At 47.2% G+C, this 14,538-nt stretch overlaps 1 protein-coding gene across 3 annotated transcripts in view; it reads left to right on the forward strand.

The window, feature by feature from the left end:
* LOC115136911 (huntingtin-interacting protein 1-like) overlaps nucleotides 1-14,538 on the forward strand; it is a 45,260-nt gene that overhangs the window by 27,674 nt on the left and 3,048 nt on the right. For all 3 annotated transcript variants that reach the window (XM_065024551.1, XM_029672821.2, XM_065024552.1), the window contains exons 8-27: nucleotides 178-318; nucleotides 603-660; nucleotides 827-902; nucleotides 1,133-1,282; nucleotides 1,545-1,645; nucleotides 1,937-2,009; nucleotides 2,149-2,332; nucleotides 2,528-2,616; nucleotides 2,994-3,110; nucleotides 3,529-3,630; nucleotides 4,453-4,647; nucleotides 4,752-4,899; nucleotides 5,136-5,222; nucleotides 5,737-5,844; nucleotides 6,183-6,319; nucleotides 11,622-11,732; nucleotides 11,891-11,949; nucleotides 12,208-12,301; nucleotides 13,986-14,086; nucleotides 14,319-14,424. In XM_065024551.1, coding sequence (XP_064880623.1) covers nucleotides 178-318; nucleotides 603-660; nucleotides 827-902; nucleotides 1,133-1,282; nucleotides 1,545-1,645; nucleotides 1,937-2,009; nucleotides 2,149-2,332; nucleotides 2,528-2,616; nucleotides 2,994-3,110; nucleotides 3,529-3,630; nucleotides 4,453-4,647; nucleotides 4,752-4,899; nucleotides 5,136-5,222; nucleotides 5,737-5,844; nucleotides 6,183-6,319; nucleotides 11,622-11,732; nucleotides 11,891-11,949; nucleotides 12,208-12,301; nucleotides 13,986-14,086; nucleotides 14,319-14,424 — 2,237 coding nt within the window. The remainder of the gene's footprint in view (nucleotides 1-177; nucleotides 319-602; nucleotides 661-826; nucleotides 903-1,132; nucleotides 1,283-1,544; nucleotides 1,646-1,936; nucleotides 2,010-2,148; nucleotides 2,333-2,527; nucleotides 2,617-2,993; nucleotides 3,111-3,528; nucleotides 3,631-4,452; nucleotides 4,648-4,751; nucleotides 4,900-5,135; nucleotides 5,223-5,736; nucleotides 5,845-6,182; nucleotides 6,320-11,621; nucleotides 11,733-11,890; nucleotides 11,950-12,207; nucleotides 12,302-13,985; nucleotides 14,087-14,318; nucleotides 14,425-14,538) is intronic.

Here is a 14,538-nt window from a genome sequence, read left to right on the forward strand (position 1 = left end):
GCTGTAATGAGAGAGGAAGAAAGAGACTGTTGGAGTACATACTCATTGGTTGATTGACCGACCACCTGCGTGCACATACACACGCACGCACACTGTGTGTGTGTGTGTGTGTGTGTGTGTGTGTGTGTGTGTGAGAGAGAGAGATGATCACTGATATGTGCGTGTCCACCCTTGCAGTGTTCAGCTCCCTGGACATGTCGCGGTCTGTCTCGGTGACGGCGGCGGGCCAGTGTCGCCTTGCTCCCCTGATCCAGGTCATCCTGGACAGCAGCCACCTGTACGACTACACCGTCAAGCTGCTCTTCAAGCTGCACTCCTGTGAGTCCAACACACACGCCCCCCGCTGGACAAATGGCAGAGTGACAGCCTGAATACCTCATACTTGGCTACTAATCTAAGGCCAACAGTTTTTCCTGTGATCTTCCCAGAAAATCTGTGGCTATTCCAAGGGCACATAATTCACATAATTTTCTTGGTCATATCATAGGCTTAGGAAATGCCTAAAACCTGAGTACACACACACACACTCTGTCGTACATTCACATTCTCAGTAGTTTCACATACACACACACATTCCAAAACTGTTTGTCTGTCTGTTCCAGGCCTTCCTGCTGACACACTCCAGGGCCACAGAGACCGCTTCCAGGAGCAGTTCAAGAAGTAAGTTCACACACAAGTCATGGACCCGCGTCCCAATTGGCACCCTATTCCCTATGTAGTGCACTAGTTTTGACCAGAGGTCATAGTGCTCCGCCACCTGACCTAACTAAGTTGTGATGATGGTGGAGTGTTTCATCGGTGTGTGTGTGTGTGTTGTCTCTGCTAGGCTGAAGAGTCTGTTCTACCGCTCCAGTAACCTGCAGTACTTCAAGAGGCTCATTCAGATCCCACAGTTACCTGAGGTAAGAGTCCTCCTGAACTAGCCTGTAGATTAGACAGGATCTCTGCTGTGTATTTTCAAGTAAATACTGTATCATTCACACACACGCATGAACATAGTCTCCCATTTTCTCTGTTGCCCTTGCTTGCTCTTGAGGAATTTGGGCCCAGGTTGCTGTTCAGCTACTTGGGTTAAGTGCTATACAAATACAATTTGATTAATTATGCTTGCGCTCTCTCTGTCTGCTGTCAGAACCCACCTAACTTCCTGCGGGCGTCGGCGTTGTCGGAGCACATCAGTCCCGTGGTAGTCATTCCAGCTGAGTCGTCCTCCCCCGAGACGGAACACATGGTGGACCTGGTGACAGAGGACCTGGTGGATACCGACATCCCCGTCCAGCCGGTAGCCCATCTGAACATGTCCCATTACTGCTGTCTTATGGGGCGCCGTTTGTAACATGCCTTATTGTGTGTGAAAGATGAATTTCGTGCACTAGCTGACTCACACACGGAATGCATTTTTTTTCACAAAATATGCCATGTTACAGATGGTGCCCTTCCTGTGCTCTGTCTTAGTAGTTCTGTGTCTGTCAACTGAACCTAATGAAACCTAAAGCCTGTAGAACGACTGTCTGTCTCTGTCTTGCTGTGTTGGTTCCGACTAGACTGCTGTGGTAGAACCCAGGTTCGACGACCTCTTTGGCACGTCCGCCGCCACGGACCCATTCAATTTCAACAGTCAGAACGGGATGCGCAAGGACGACAAGTAAGACACCAGAACCAAACTGCTGCACTCTGGATGAGCCAATTTGACATTTGTAGGATATCCTTGGTCTGTATAGATTGTCACACAATTCAGACCACACTGACCTCCAATAGAGGTATTCAGAGGCATTGAAATCCCTGCAGCTTTCCGTGCCAGAACATTTTGCAATGGAAAACCGAAAATACGCTTTTTGTCTTTGGCCACATCCAGCCACTTCTCTCCCTGTTTCGGACTGTTTTCCTCTATTTGGTGCCTAATGAACACGACCTTGTCCTGTCCTGTTTCCATTAGGGACCGCCTGATCGAGCAGCTGACACGGGAGATCCAGGCCCTCAGGGAGGAACTGGAGTCCTTCAGATTGGAGGTGAGGAGGTTTAATGAGGCACTTGAGCCACTACAGAGGCAATTCTCCATAATGCCTAAACTTCTGAGGCAGTGTGTTTACACACTGTTGAACCAGAACACTCTCTTTCTTTCTGTCTCTTTCTCTCTCTCTCTCTCAGAGTGGGCGTCTGCGCCAGGCGCTGCGGGGGCGTGTCGATGAGCTGGAGGCGGAGCTAGCAGAGCAGAGCCACCTGAGGATGCAGGCGTTGGGAGAGGGCGAGTTCCTGCGGGCGGAGCTTGACGACCTGCGCCGGGTCAAAGAGGACACGGAGAAAGAGCAGCGAAGCCTCACCGAGATCGAGAGTGAGTCCAGGGACAGCACGCCAGACAACCCCAGGCCTCAAGATTTACATGAGTCACTCAAATATCTTCTTACTGCACCTTCAGCTGATATCAATGCCTACATAAACTTTTTGAATTACGTGTGCATATCTCAAGTCAGGATTCAGCCATCTGACTGTTGTGACAATAACAGCTCTGTCTGTCCGTGTGTCTCAGGAAAAGCGGTGGCCAACGAGCAGCGCTACGTCAAGCTGAAGGAGAAGTACACAGAGCTGGTGCAGAGTCACGCTGACCTGCTGAGGAAGGTAGGCCCATCCAGACCCCTTACGATCGAAGAACCTCACCCCTCAGAATCATGGTGCAGGCTTGCTCCTACCCCTCTCAGCCAGTCCCGTTTAGCTCCCTTCCCCTTGGCCCAAACCCGTCCATGTTTGCACATCTGAAGGGTCTGGATAAGTCTGAAGTGTAGTGGTAGAGCTTCCACCAATCAGAGGGTTTGGGCCAAGGGAGGGAGGAGGAGTAGCGTGTGATCAGGGACCCCTATCCATTCTGTACTATAACATTTATTTTGAGAATACACTTCTAGCAGCAATGCTCACACATTTCCTCCACATTTCTTGTTTACAATTCTAAAAACTCTTCCCGCACCTAAAACCGTCTGTGTTTCTGTTGGTGGCTTCAGAATGCGGAGGTGACTCGTCAGATGACAGTGGCTCGGGCGGTTGAGGACGAGATGGACAGCGTGAGGAGAGAGATGCAGGAGAAGGTCAAGGCTGCCAAGGAGGCCGCGGAGAGACGGGTGAGGGCGAGACACACACTCCCACAGGGATGCACACTCTCCTGAAATACTGTGTGTTTACAGTATGTATCACCTCTTTCACTTTTCTCTCTCCCCTTTTCCCCCCTCTCTCTCTCCCTCTCTCGCTTTCTTGGACACAGAGGACTTCAAATGTAATATACTTCACTCCTTCATACTACAGTACATTTTCAACTTTTTCTCCGTCTGTCTCTGATCATTTAATTGTGTAACTGAGATGCCTTGCTGTACATGTGGGATTTAGAGAGGTAGAATAGATGGAGGTAGAATAGATGGAGGTAGAGAGATGGAGACCTAGCAAATAACATGCGTCTCTGTTTCGTTCTCTCCTTTGTCCTCCCACATCTCTCTCTGTTCTCTCCCCCGCCACTCTCTCTCTCCTGCCTCTGTCTCCCTTCAGGAGCAGGAACAGGTGGAGCAGCTGCAGGAGCTGCAGAGAGAGCTGATCTCCAGCAGGGCGGCGCTAGACACCCTGAAAAGCACCATGGCCTCGTCTCAACAGGTAGCCAACTTTCTAACCTAAAACACCCTTGCGTCCTCTACCCAACCGTACACTCCTCATATCCTCTCCACCCTAAACACTCACCCAACAGTACATTCCTCCTCTCCACTCTACCCCACTTGAACTCACCCTGACACCTTTAAATTGTCTTTACTCTGTTTTCTGTCTTTACATTCCACAACTCCATGTTACTCTTCGACCCATCTCTGTCTGTGTACGCTGCCTGTGTGCGTGTATGAAATTGTGTGTGGAGAGGGTTGTGTGGAGCGTCGGTGCAGACCTCGATCTCTGCGTGATCCCGACACTGTGTAGTCCTACCAGGCCATGAATGTCCAATTACCATTCCTCCTCTATATCGCCCATCCCTCTCTCCACTCTCCCACTCCTGTCAACCCCTATTTCTGAATCAACTTCTCTCTCGCCCCTTCTCCTTCTCTCTCACGTCCACTCCCTCCTGTCCTCACACACATGCTCTGTCACTTTGTCACACATCTCACTTACAAACTCTATCTTCCCGTCTCTCGTTCATGTTCTTGTTCACATGCTCAGGAGGGGGCCCACAAACAGACGAGGGAGAGTAGAAGAATGGCTGTTGTCATTTCCACATCTCATAGCACTTAGGGCGTTGTCTTTTAAAAGGTGGTATTAGGAGTTTATAGTGTGTGAGCCTTATCGTTCAGTTCAGCAGGGAAACGGAGATATGTACGATCCTAAAATACTGTGTATGTGTGTCACACTCTCGTTCTCCTCTTCTCTCTCTCACTCATTTTCTCTCTCTACGTCTCTCCCCCCTCACTCACTTTCTCTCTCTCTCCGTCTCAGTCGAGTGAGGAGCTCAGTTCTCAGCTCTCGACTGTGGAATCGGAGAAGGTGGAGCTGGCGGAATCCTTGTCGAAGAAAGAGGAGGAGCTTGCAGGCCTGGGGGAGGAGCTTGAGCGTGTTCAGAGCAGCCTGGCCAGTGAGAGGGAGAGCGGTGTGAAGACTGCCGAGGCCCTACAGAACCAACTCAATGAGAAGGTGTGTGGCAGCTGTTTGTGTGCGTGTGCGCCTCTGTGTCAGCCTCTCAGTGAGTGTGTGTGTGTGTGTGATATCTGATTCTCTCACTGACCCTGTGTGGATAGGAGAGCAGGGAGCAGGCCCTGGAGAGCCAGCTGGTGGCAGCCCGCTGGTCTGCCCTACAGGGGACTGTGGAGGAGGCAGAGAGGATAGTCCAGGACTCACTGGCCCAGCTTGACGACCCGGCACACATCAGCTGCACCAGCTCTGCAGGTCAGCCCCTAACCTTCTCCAACCTCTTCTCCAACCAACTGTCTGTCCGACCGTCTGAGATGATGCCACATTGTGAAACCCATGCTAGATGTGTGTGTGAAGCCTCAATCTACTTGTACATGTGTATTTGTGTTCCAGCGTGTGATGTAGGATGATGTCCCTTCATAATAGTGTGCATGTTTGTTTGTATGGTGGAAGATGCCTCCCCCCTCACTGTGTACCCTCGTTGTGTGTAGACTACCTTGCGTCCAGGTGTCAGGCCTCTCTGGACTGTATGGCCAGACTTCACTCTGCCAGAGACGGCTACCTGGCAGACAACACAGGTCAGACTCAGAACTTACTCCCCTAGTCAGCTTTGTGTCATCACCGCCTACTTTCAGGCACCCATCAAGCTGCTGTTGTTCTTGTGTAGCAGAACAAGGTCAAAAGGCAGCCAAAAAACGTTACTTTCACCGACGGCCGCTGTGCAGTAAAAATAAAGGAAACTCTTGAATGAGAGGGTGTGTCCAAACTTTTGACTGGTACACATGTATATTACTTGAAGAAAAGTTCCTTTTTCAGTTTCTTGCCCACATGAAAGATCTAGATTTCTATTGTCTTATTTGATTTCTTCCCAATAGAAGAAAGTAAATATATTTGAATATAATTGAATATGTTGCAGGTATTCATTATTCTCTTTGTGGACAGTGGAGGTTAATAGTAAATTGCTTCTTTATAGCTAAAATACCGGGGTTTTCAGCATTACAGCCGTCAAGTACTTGAAAATGAAAGTAGCATATCCTGATTGATTGTGTTTAGGCTTTATAGTAGTTTGACCTTTGACCCTTGGTTCTCCAGGTGTGTCGGAGCTGGTGCGGGCAGTGACCCATCTTGCCCACCTGGTGGGCGACACCATTGTTCAGGGCAGTGCCACCTCTCACATGGTGCCAGTGGAGCAAGCGGACGGTGAGTGTGAGCTGTCCCTGTGTCTTTTCAACTGAAATGTGTACTCTCACATCCAGGACAGGAATGTTCCATGATTTTTAAATAAAGTTTGATTTGAGCTATGTCTAATATAAAATAAAATAATCTCTACATCCCTATATACATCTGTTAGAGAAGTACTGATAATGCACAGACACAATAGCCTAGCCTGGTCCCCGATCTGTTTGTGCTGCCTGTCACCGGGTGACAATGACCATCGGCGTTGGGAAGACTGCACAAACAGATCAGAGACCAGGCTAGCGGTTAGCCACCCACTTCCTCTAAGTCTCCATACTGTGTCTGTATCTCCCCCCCCACAGCGTTGTCAGACAGTGTGAAGGCGTGTGGGCAGGAGGCCCTGTCCCTGCTGGGTCAGATGAAGGAGCAGGAAAGCCTGGCAACGGCAGATGGAGCCATGCTGAGGGCAGCACTGGATGGCATCCTGGCCACCACAGAGGTCAGCCCAGTCTTTATGGTCATACAAGTATTGTTGCTGCTTTATTCTTAAGAGTAAATATGAGTACATAGTACAGTTTAGGTGCAAATTACAGTCATTTGATAATAAAAACATAAAAACATTTGATTATTATACCATTACTAGCCGAAAAACATACATTTTATACTATGCAGTGCCCAGGTTAACGTTGATACTAACGATACAGAACCATTGAAAAACCTCAGTCAGGCTGCAGGGATGAAGGGATTCATGTATAAACTAGAATAGACTACATGTCCATTTTTATCTCAAAGTGAACTAGAAAAAGACAACAAGGCTGTTAGTAAACACTCGGCATCTCATCAGAAGAAGAATCACAATCAAAAAAGAACAATCACAAGTTGACTACATGTTCAAAAGATTCTGTACAATGCCTACTGGCAAGAATGTCAATCTACTTTCAGCCCTGGTGTCTATCAACAACCTACCTCTGGCTTAAAAGCTGCCATAACTCTTACTGCGTATCTCTCTCAAGAGGCCGACACTGATCTTGTAGGTATCCCTGGCGGTCGGTGCTGCGTTATGTACACGTCTTCCACAACCGAGACATCTACACGACGCGGGTCATAGGCGATCGTGACAATGATCCGATCCATGTTCTTCTCTGCAGTAAAGGGTTGTGTGTTGTCACAAACGGCGTCATTTGGCAGGGTTCTAGCATCGGGGCTGATTTCTGGATTGAGGCTGCCCACTGCAAAGTAGAGTCGTGTTGCTGGGAGTAACCCCTCTGTGTTCCCAAAGTAATGGAAGCCATAATGCAGCGCGTGTGCGTTGAATCAAATGACATTTTATTTGTCACATGCGCCGAATACAACAAGTGTAGGTCTTACAGTGAAACGCTTACTTACAAGCTCCTATCCAACAATGCAGTTGAACAAAATATGATTAAGAAATAAAAGGAACAGGTAATTAAAGAGCTGCAGTAAAATAACAATAGCGAGACTTTATACAGGGGGTACCAGTACGGGGGCACCGGTTAGTTGAGGTAATATGTACATGTAGACAGAGTTATTAAAGTGACTAGGCATAGATGATAACAGAATAGCAGTGGTGTAAAAGAGGAGGTGGGCAATAGACTGTGTAGCCATTTGATTAGATGTTCAGGAGTCTTATGGCTTGGGGGTAGAAGCTGTTTAGAAGCCTCTTGGACCTAGACTTGTGTAGTGGAAATGTCCTGTATTTACCAAATCATGAGAGCAAACCACACACAAGTCAGAGTTGTCATAAAGTCCATCTTTAATTATATGAGCTCCATCACAACCCTGTGACTCAGATCAATTCAGTGTCTATAAATTAATTATCGGAGAGTCCTTACAAAACAGTTCTTGGTATCATTTATAGCCAAGACACACCCATCTCAACTCACATGACGAATAACAGATCTTAGGAACATTACAAAGGAAGACTTTACTTGAGAGAGGAGTATTCCATAGCCAGACAGCATTAGCTATAAATTATCGTTCAGTTTGCTCTCCTAAAACGAGGTTCTACTTCTCGTTCTTGGTACAACATAGTACCAAGACATTAGGATATATATCAATTGTCATTTTAGACACTCCCATTCTGGACAAGCTCACGGAGACACAGTGACTGGCACACAGACATTGTGGAGCCAAGAGATAATTGGCTCCCCCTCAATCGATCCATTCACATGGTTAAAAAGATATGTTTACATATGAAGACAAGCTTGACCTCTCCCCTCTCTGCGGCCCAAGTAACTGAACCCTGACAGAGAACAGATAACTGCAACTGGCCAACAGTATTATCCAAAAATAGACATTCTAATGACATATCTCACATAAGCATGAAATAAAATAAATAAAACATGTTATTTATAAATGTTAGCTAAATAATTCTGATTCTGCCACGACACTTGGCGCTCCGGTACCGCTTGCTGTAACGCTGTGTAACCGGTGTCAAATAGCTAGCTAGTTAGCGATGGTGCGCGCTAATAGCGTTTCAATCGGGTGACGTCACTCGCTCTGAGACCTGAAGTAGTTGTTCCCCTTGCTCAGCAAGGGCCGCGGCTTTTGTGGTGCGATGGGTAATGATGCTTCGAGGGTGGCTGTTGTTGATGTGTGCAGAGCCCAGGTTGGTAGCAGAGAAAACAGTCTATGACTAGGGTGGCTCGAGTCTTTGACCATTTTTAGTGCCTTCCTCTGACAACGCCTGGTATAGAGGTCCTGGATGGGTGGAAGCTTGGCCCCAGTGATGTGCTGGGACGTACGCGCACTACCCTCTGTAGTGCCTTGTGGTCGGAGGCCGAACATTTGCCATACCAGGCAGTGATGCAACCAGTCAGGATGCTCTCTGGTGCAGCTGTAGAACCTTTTGAGGATCTGAGGACCCATGCCAAATCTTTTCAGTCTCCCGAGGGGAAATAGGTTTTGTCATGCCCTCTTCACGTTAGTTTGTTGGTGATGTGGACACCAAGGAACTTGAAGCTCTCAACCTGCTACACTACAGCCCTGTCAATGAGAATGGGGGCGTGCTCGGTCCTCCTTTTCTTGTAGTCCACAATCATCTCCTTTGTCTTGATCACATTGAGGGAGAGGTTGTGTAGCTTAGTGATGAGCTCTGAGGGCACTGTGGTGTTGAACGCTGAGCTGTAGTCAATGAATAGCATTCTCACATAGGTGTTCCTTTTGTCCAGGTGGGAAAGGGCAGTGTGGAGTGCAATAGAGATTGTGTCATCTGTGGATCTGTTAGGGCGGTATGCAAATTGGAGTGGGTCTAGGGTTTCTGGGATAATGGTGTTGATGTGAGCCATTACCAACCTGTCAAAGCACTTCAGATATGGCGTCAACCAACAGACGTGCGTCTGTGCGGCCGTTGGTGGTTAGCTGTTGAGCGACCCAGTAGAGCAGCTTGAGGCCGTGACGTGTATAGCTGTGGCCCAACTCTATGGTTCTCAGGTCATTGATTGATTGAAGAGACTTGGACCAGGGACAGCAACTGGAGGACAGAGCAGACCAGGTCTTTTCTGTCCATGGTGAATGTTGGTGTAGCTTGAATCTTAGCTGGAATCTGGATGATTAGGAGTGCAGATCTGGTCCCCAACTCACCATTTTATGGAAGAATTTGGGTATGTCCCAACCGTACTTACTCAATCAGTTATGGGGATGAGGAGCAAACTCCCATGTTTATTGTCTTGGTATTAATGGAGGGCACGTTAAATTTGTTCAAACAGTAGTTAGTTACAACATTCAAGTAGATCTAAATGCATATTCCCACGAAACTGATTGAGATCAAGTGGTTGGTCTAATTTGGTATTTGTAAATATTTATTTGAGCCAATATGTGTAGGCATAGGCAGATGTTGCATGGAGGATGCATTTATGCATATTTTAATATGGTATTATTCAATGATCTACTGCAGTACAAACTTTGATTGAGAAATGATGACGTAATACATTTATTTTGCGATCCGGCACCTAAAGAAATGTCAATAGACCACTGGTTAGGTCCCAGCATTTGTTGGGGACTGGTGTCCACCGGCGTTTGTTTTATGTCTTAGACATGGGCTCTTGTTTGCCATGCCACTTGGACGTTTTATGATATAAAGCTTTATGTGAAGAATTAGTGCTGCTGTCCACTCTCTGGCCTGCCACTCTCTGGTTGTGAAATTCACTGACACGGTTATGACATACGGTTGTGACATACCTGACCTGCAAACTCCTGTTACCTACAGTAACCAGTCAAAAGTTTGGACACCAGATACTCATTCAAGGGTTTCTCTTTATTTGTACTATTTTCTACATTGTAGAATAATAGTGAAGACATCAGAACTATGAAATAACACATATGGAATCATGTAGTAACCAAAAAAGTGTTATATTGTATATTTATTTGAGATTCTTCAAAGTAGCCATCCTTTGCTTTGATGACTGCTTTACACACTCTTGGCATCCTCTCAACCAGCTTCATGAGGTAATCACCTGGAATGCATTTCAATTGACAGGTGTGCCTTATTAAAAGTTCATTTGTGGAATTTCTTTCCTTAATGCGTTTGAACCAATTTTTTTGTGTTGTGACAAGGTAGGGGTGGTATACAGAAGATAGCCCTATTTGGTAAAAGACCAAGTCCATATTATGACAAGAACAGCTCAAATAAGCAAAGAGAAACGACTTTAAGACATGAAGGTCAGTCAATCCGGACTCTGAAAGTGTAGTCGCAAAAACCATCAAGCACTCTCCTGAGTACCGCCACAGGAAAGGAAGACCCAGAGTTACCTCTGCTGCAGAGGATTCATTTATTTGAGTTACCAGCCTCAGAAATTGCAGCCCAAATATATATGCTTCAGAGTTCAAGTAACAGACACATTGCAACATCAACTGTTCAGAGGAGATTGCATGAATCAGGCCTTCATGGTTGAATTGTTGCAAAGAAACCACGACTAAAGCACACCAATAATAAGAAGAGACTAGCTTGGGCCAAGAAACACGAGCAATGAACATTAGACCGGTGGAAATCTGTCCTTTGGTCTGATGAGTTCAATTTTTTGGTTCCAAACGCTGTGTCTTTGCGAGAAGTAGAGTAGGTGAATGGATGATCTCTGCATGTGTGCTTCCCACCGTGAAGCTTGGAGGATGTGTGATGGTACTTTGTGTGATGGTGCTTTGTGTGATGGTGCTTTGTGTGATGGTGCTTTGCTAGTGACACTGTCTGATTTATTTAGAACTCAAGGCACACTTAACCAGCATGGCTACCACCGCATTCTGCAGTGATATGCCATCCCATCTGGTTTGCACTTAGTGGGACTATCAAAACCATTTTGTTTTGTTTAACACGTTTTTGGTCACTACATGATTCCATAGGTGTTATTTCCTAGTTTTTATGTCTTAACTATTTTTCTACAATGTAGAAAATAATAAAAACCCTTGAATGAGTAGGTGTGTCCAAACTTTTGACTGGTACTCTAGGTCTACTAAATTTACCAAAAGTCCACACCCTGCAATCATTCTGAGAACCTCAACTTCCTCATAATGCCTATTTGTGCACATTTAAACCAGGGGATGTCATCATGATAAGATGAGTCTCAGTGCCTCTTATCCTTTCAACGAAGTATGTGACCTGTGGAGGGGAGGTCACAATCCTGCTTATGATAGAAGTTGAACTTGGGCACAGGGAGGGGGAACTGACCTATGTCCTTTAAAAACATTTTGCCGAAATGTCAAACTGACAGCATCTAGGGGGACCATTAAAAACAACCAATCCAATGCCACCTCTCTTTTTCTCTTATCTCCCTCTCTCTGGTCTGTAGAAACTGCGTCCTCGGGGTCTGGAGCTGCAGCAGGGGGAGCTGGGAGATCTGGTGGAGCAGGAAATGGCCGCCACATCGGCCGCCGTGGAGTCAGCAGCTGCCAGGATAGAGGTAACCAGCTCAACGTGTGTATGGGTGTGTGTGTGTGTATCACCAAGGAAGACCCAAACTAAAACAGAAATGTGTGTGGGAAAAGAATCCTCTGGTTTCATTTTACAGTAGTACCAACCAAAAGGTGTCTAATTTCCTCTATTGTATACTATTGACAGGACATGCTCAACAAGTCGCGTGCTGTCGACACAGGGGTGAAGATGGAGGTCAACGAGAGGTGAGTCTCCCACTCCTGGGTTGTGTTCATTAGGCACCGAATGGAAGAAAACGGACTGAAACCGGGAGGGACACCCTGAACATGTCCAGTAAGAAACGCACATTTTTTTTCATCCCCTTTTACATCGTTTTCATCGCGTGCCCTAATGAACACTACCCTGGCTTTGAGAATCGCATAACTTTCAAATGAGTGAAACATATCAAGATGTGTTGCACAGTGGAGATGCTGAACGAATGTGTCCTCTATCACCCCACATAGGATCCTGGCCTCCTGTACAGACCTGATGCAGGCCATCAAAGTGCTCGTGCTGTCTTCCAAAGATCTGCAAAGGGACATTGTGGAGAGTGGCAGAGTGAGAAACAGAAACCTATCATATGTGCATAATAATATACGGAGTGGCTGCTGTTCCAGCTTTTCTGGAACCTGACTTGCCGGGGCTATTGATATGGCCATTTATGCACATGTGCTGTATTTTGTTTTATGTAGCTGCTGCCTTCTCTGCTGCCAATGTAGCTTCTGCTCAGTGCTCCCACTATCACTTGACGTGGAGGGGGAAACGTCATATTGTACACTAAAGATATGGCCGACATGTTCCATCTATGCATTCCATGCCTCAAGCTTTTTTTCTTCTCCAAGGTGTTATGGCTCAAACCTGTGCGCCTGTTCCCTACTACCATACCCCGTTCAAAGGCCCCTACTACCATACCCCGTTCAAAGGCCCCAACTACCATACCCCCTTCAAAGGCCCCTACTACCATACCCCCTTCAAAGGCCCCTACTACCATACCCCCTTCAAAGGCCCCTACTACCATACCCCCTTCAAAGGCCCCTACTACCATACACCCTTCAAAGGACCCTACTACCATACCCCGTTCAAAGGCCCCTACTACCATACCCCGTTCAAAGGCCCCTACTACCATACCCCGTTCAAAGGCCCCTACTACCATACCCCGTTCAAAGGCCCCTACTACTATACCCCGTTCAAAGGCCCCTACTACCATACCCCGTTCAAAGGCCCCTACTACCATACCCCGTTCAAAGGCCCCTACTACCATACCCCGTTCAAAGGCCCCTACTACCATACCCCCTTCAAAGGCCCCTACTACCATACCCCCTTCAAAGGCCCCTACTACCATACCCCCTTCAAAGGCCCCTACTACCATACCCCTTCAAAGGACCCTACTACCATACCCCTTCAAAGGCCCCTACTACCATACCCCTTCAAAGGCCCCTACTACCATACCCCCTTCAAAGGCCCCTACTTCCATACACCCTTCAAAGGACCCTACTACCATACCCCGTTCAAAGGACCCTACTACCATACCCCCTTCAAAGGCCCCTACTACCATACCCCTTCAAAGGCCCCTACTACCATACCCCCTTCAAAGGCCCCTACTACCATACACCGTTCAAAGGCCCCTACTACCATACACCGTTCAAAGGCCCCTACTACCATATACCGTTCAAAGGCCCCTACTACCATACACCGTTCAAAGGCCCCTACTACCATACACCGTTCAAAGGCCCCTACTACCATACCCCGTTCAAAGGACCCTACTACCATACCCCTTCAAAGGCCCCTACTACCATACCCCCTTCAAAGGCCCCTACTACCATACACCCTTCAAAGGCCCCTACTACCATACACCCTTCAAAAGCCCCTACTACCATACCCCTTCAAAGGCCCCTACTACCATACCCCCTTCAAAGGCCCCTACTACCATACCCCCTTCAAAGGCCCCTACTACCATACACCGTTCAAAGGCCCCTACTACCATACCCCCTTCAAAGGCACTTACATCTTTTGTCTTTCCCACTCACCCTCTGGCACACAGACACAATCCATGTCTCAAGGCTTAACAATCCTTCTTTAACCCGTCTCCTCCCCTCCATCTACTCTGATTGAAGTGGATTTAACAAGTGACATCGATAAGGGATCATAGCTTTCACCTGGTCAGTCTGTCGTGGAAAGAGCAGGTGTTCCTAATGCTTTGTATACTCAGTGTATATTCCAATATAATCTTTTTTTCCACCAGGGGGCAGCATCCATGAAGGATTTCTATGTCAAGAACTCTCGCTGGACGGAAGGCCTGATCTCAGCCTCCAAAGCTGTGGGCTGGGGCGCCACAGTCATGGTGTAAGTAGTATCACCCTTTCTCTTCTAACTTAACCTTGTATCACAGCAGTGTTGTTACCTCTCCACAACACCATCGTGTTCTGGAATACACTCATTTAGGCCAGAAGATTTTCCTGACTACATGACCTGACCAGAAAAAAAACTCCACCCCATGCTGTATAGCCTATAACCGTTGAACTCGTAGCATGATGCACTACAGTACCCATAATGCTCTGCGTAATATATCTCATAGAGATGCAGCAGACCTGGTGGTGCAGGGCAAGGGCAAGTACGAAGAGCTGATGGTGTGTTCGCATGAGATCGCAGCCAGCACTGCACAGCTGGTGGCCGCATCCAAGGTGAGACGGTACTTCTTATATGTAATGATTTGTGGTAACTGAAACTCTGTGCATGTGCGTGCAAGCCTGAGACACTCACTCACAACCGGATCTACACATGCCAAGTTAGATCTG

The sequence above is a fragment of the Oncorhynchus nerka genome, linkage group LG11 (genome assembly GCF_034236695.1).
Source record: "Oncorhynchus nerka isolate Pitt River linkage group LG11, Oner_Uvic_2.0, whole genome shotgun sequence".
Classification (NCBI taxonomy): domain Eukaryota; kingdom Metazoa; phylum Chordata; class Actinopteri; order Salmoniformes; family Salmonidae; genus Oncorhynchus; species Oncorhynchus nerka.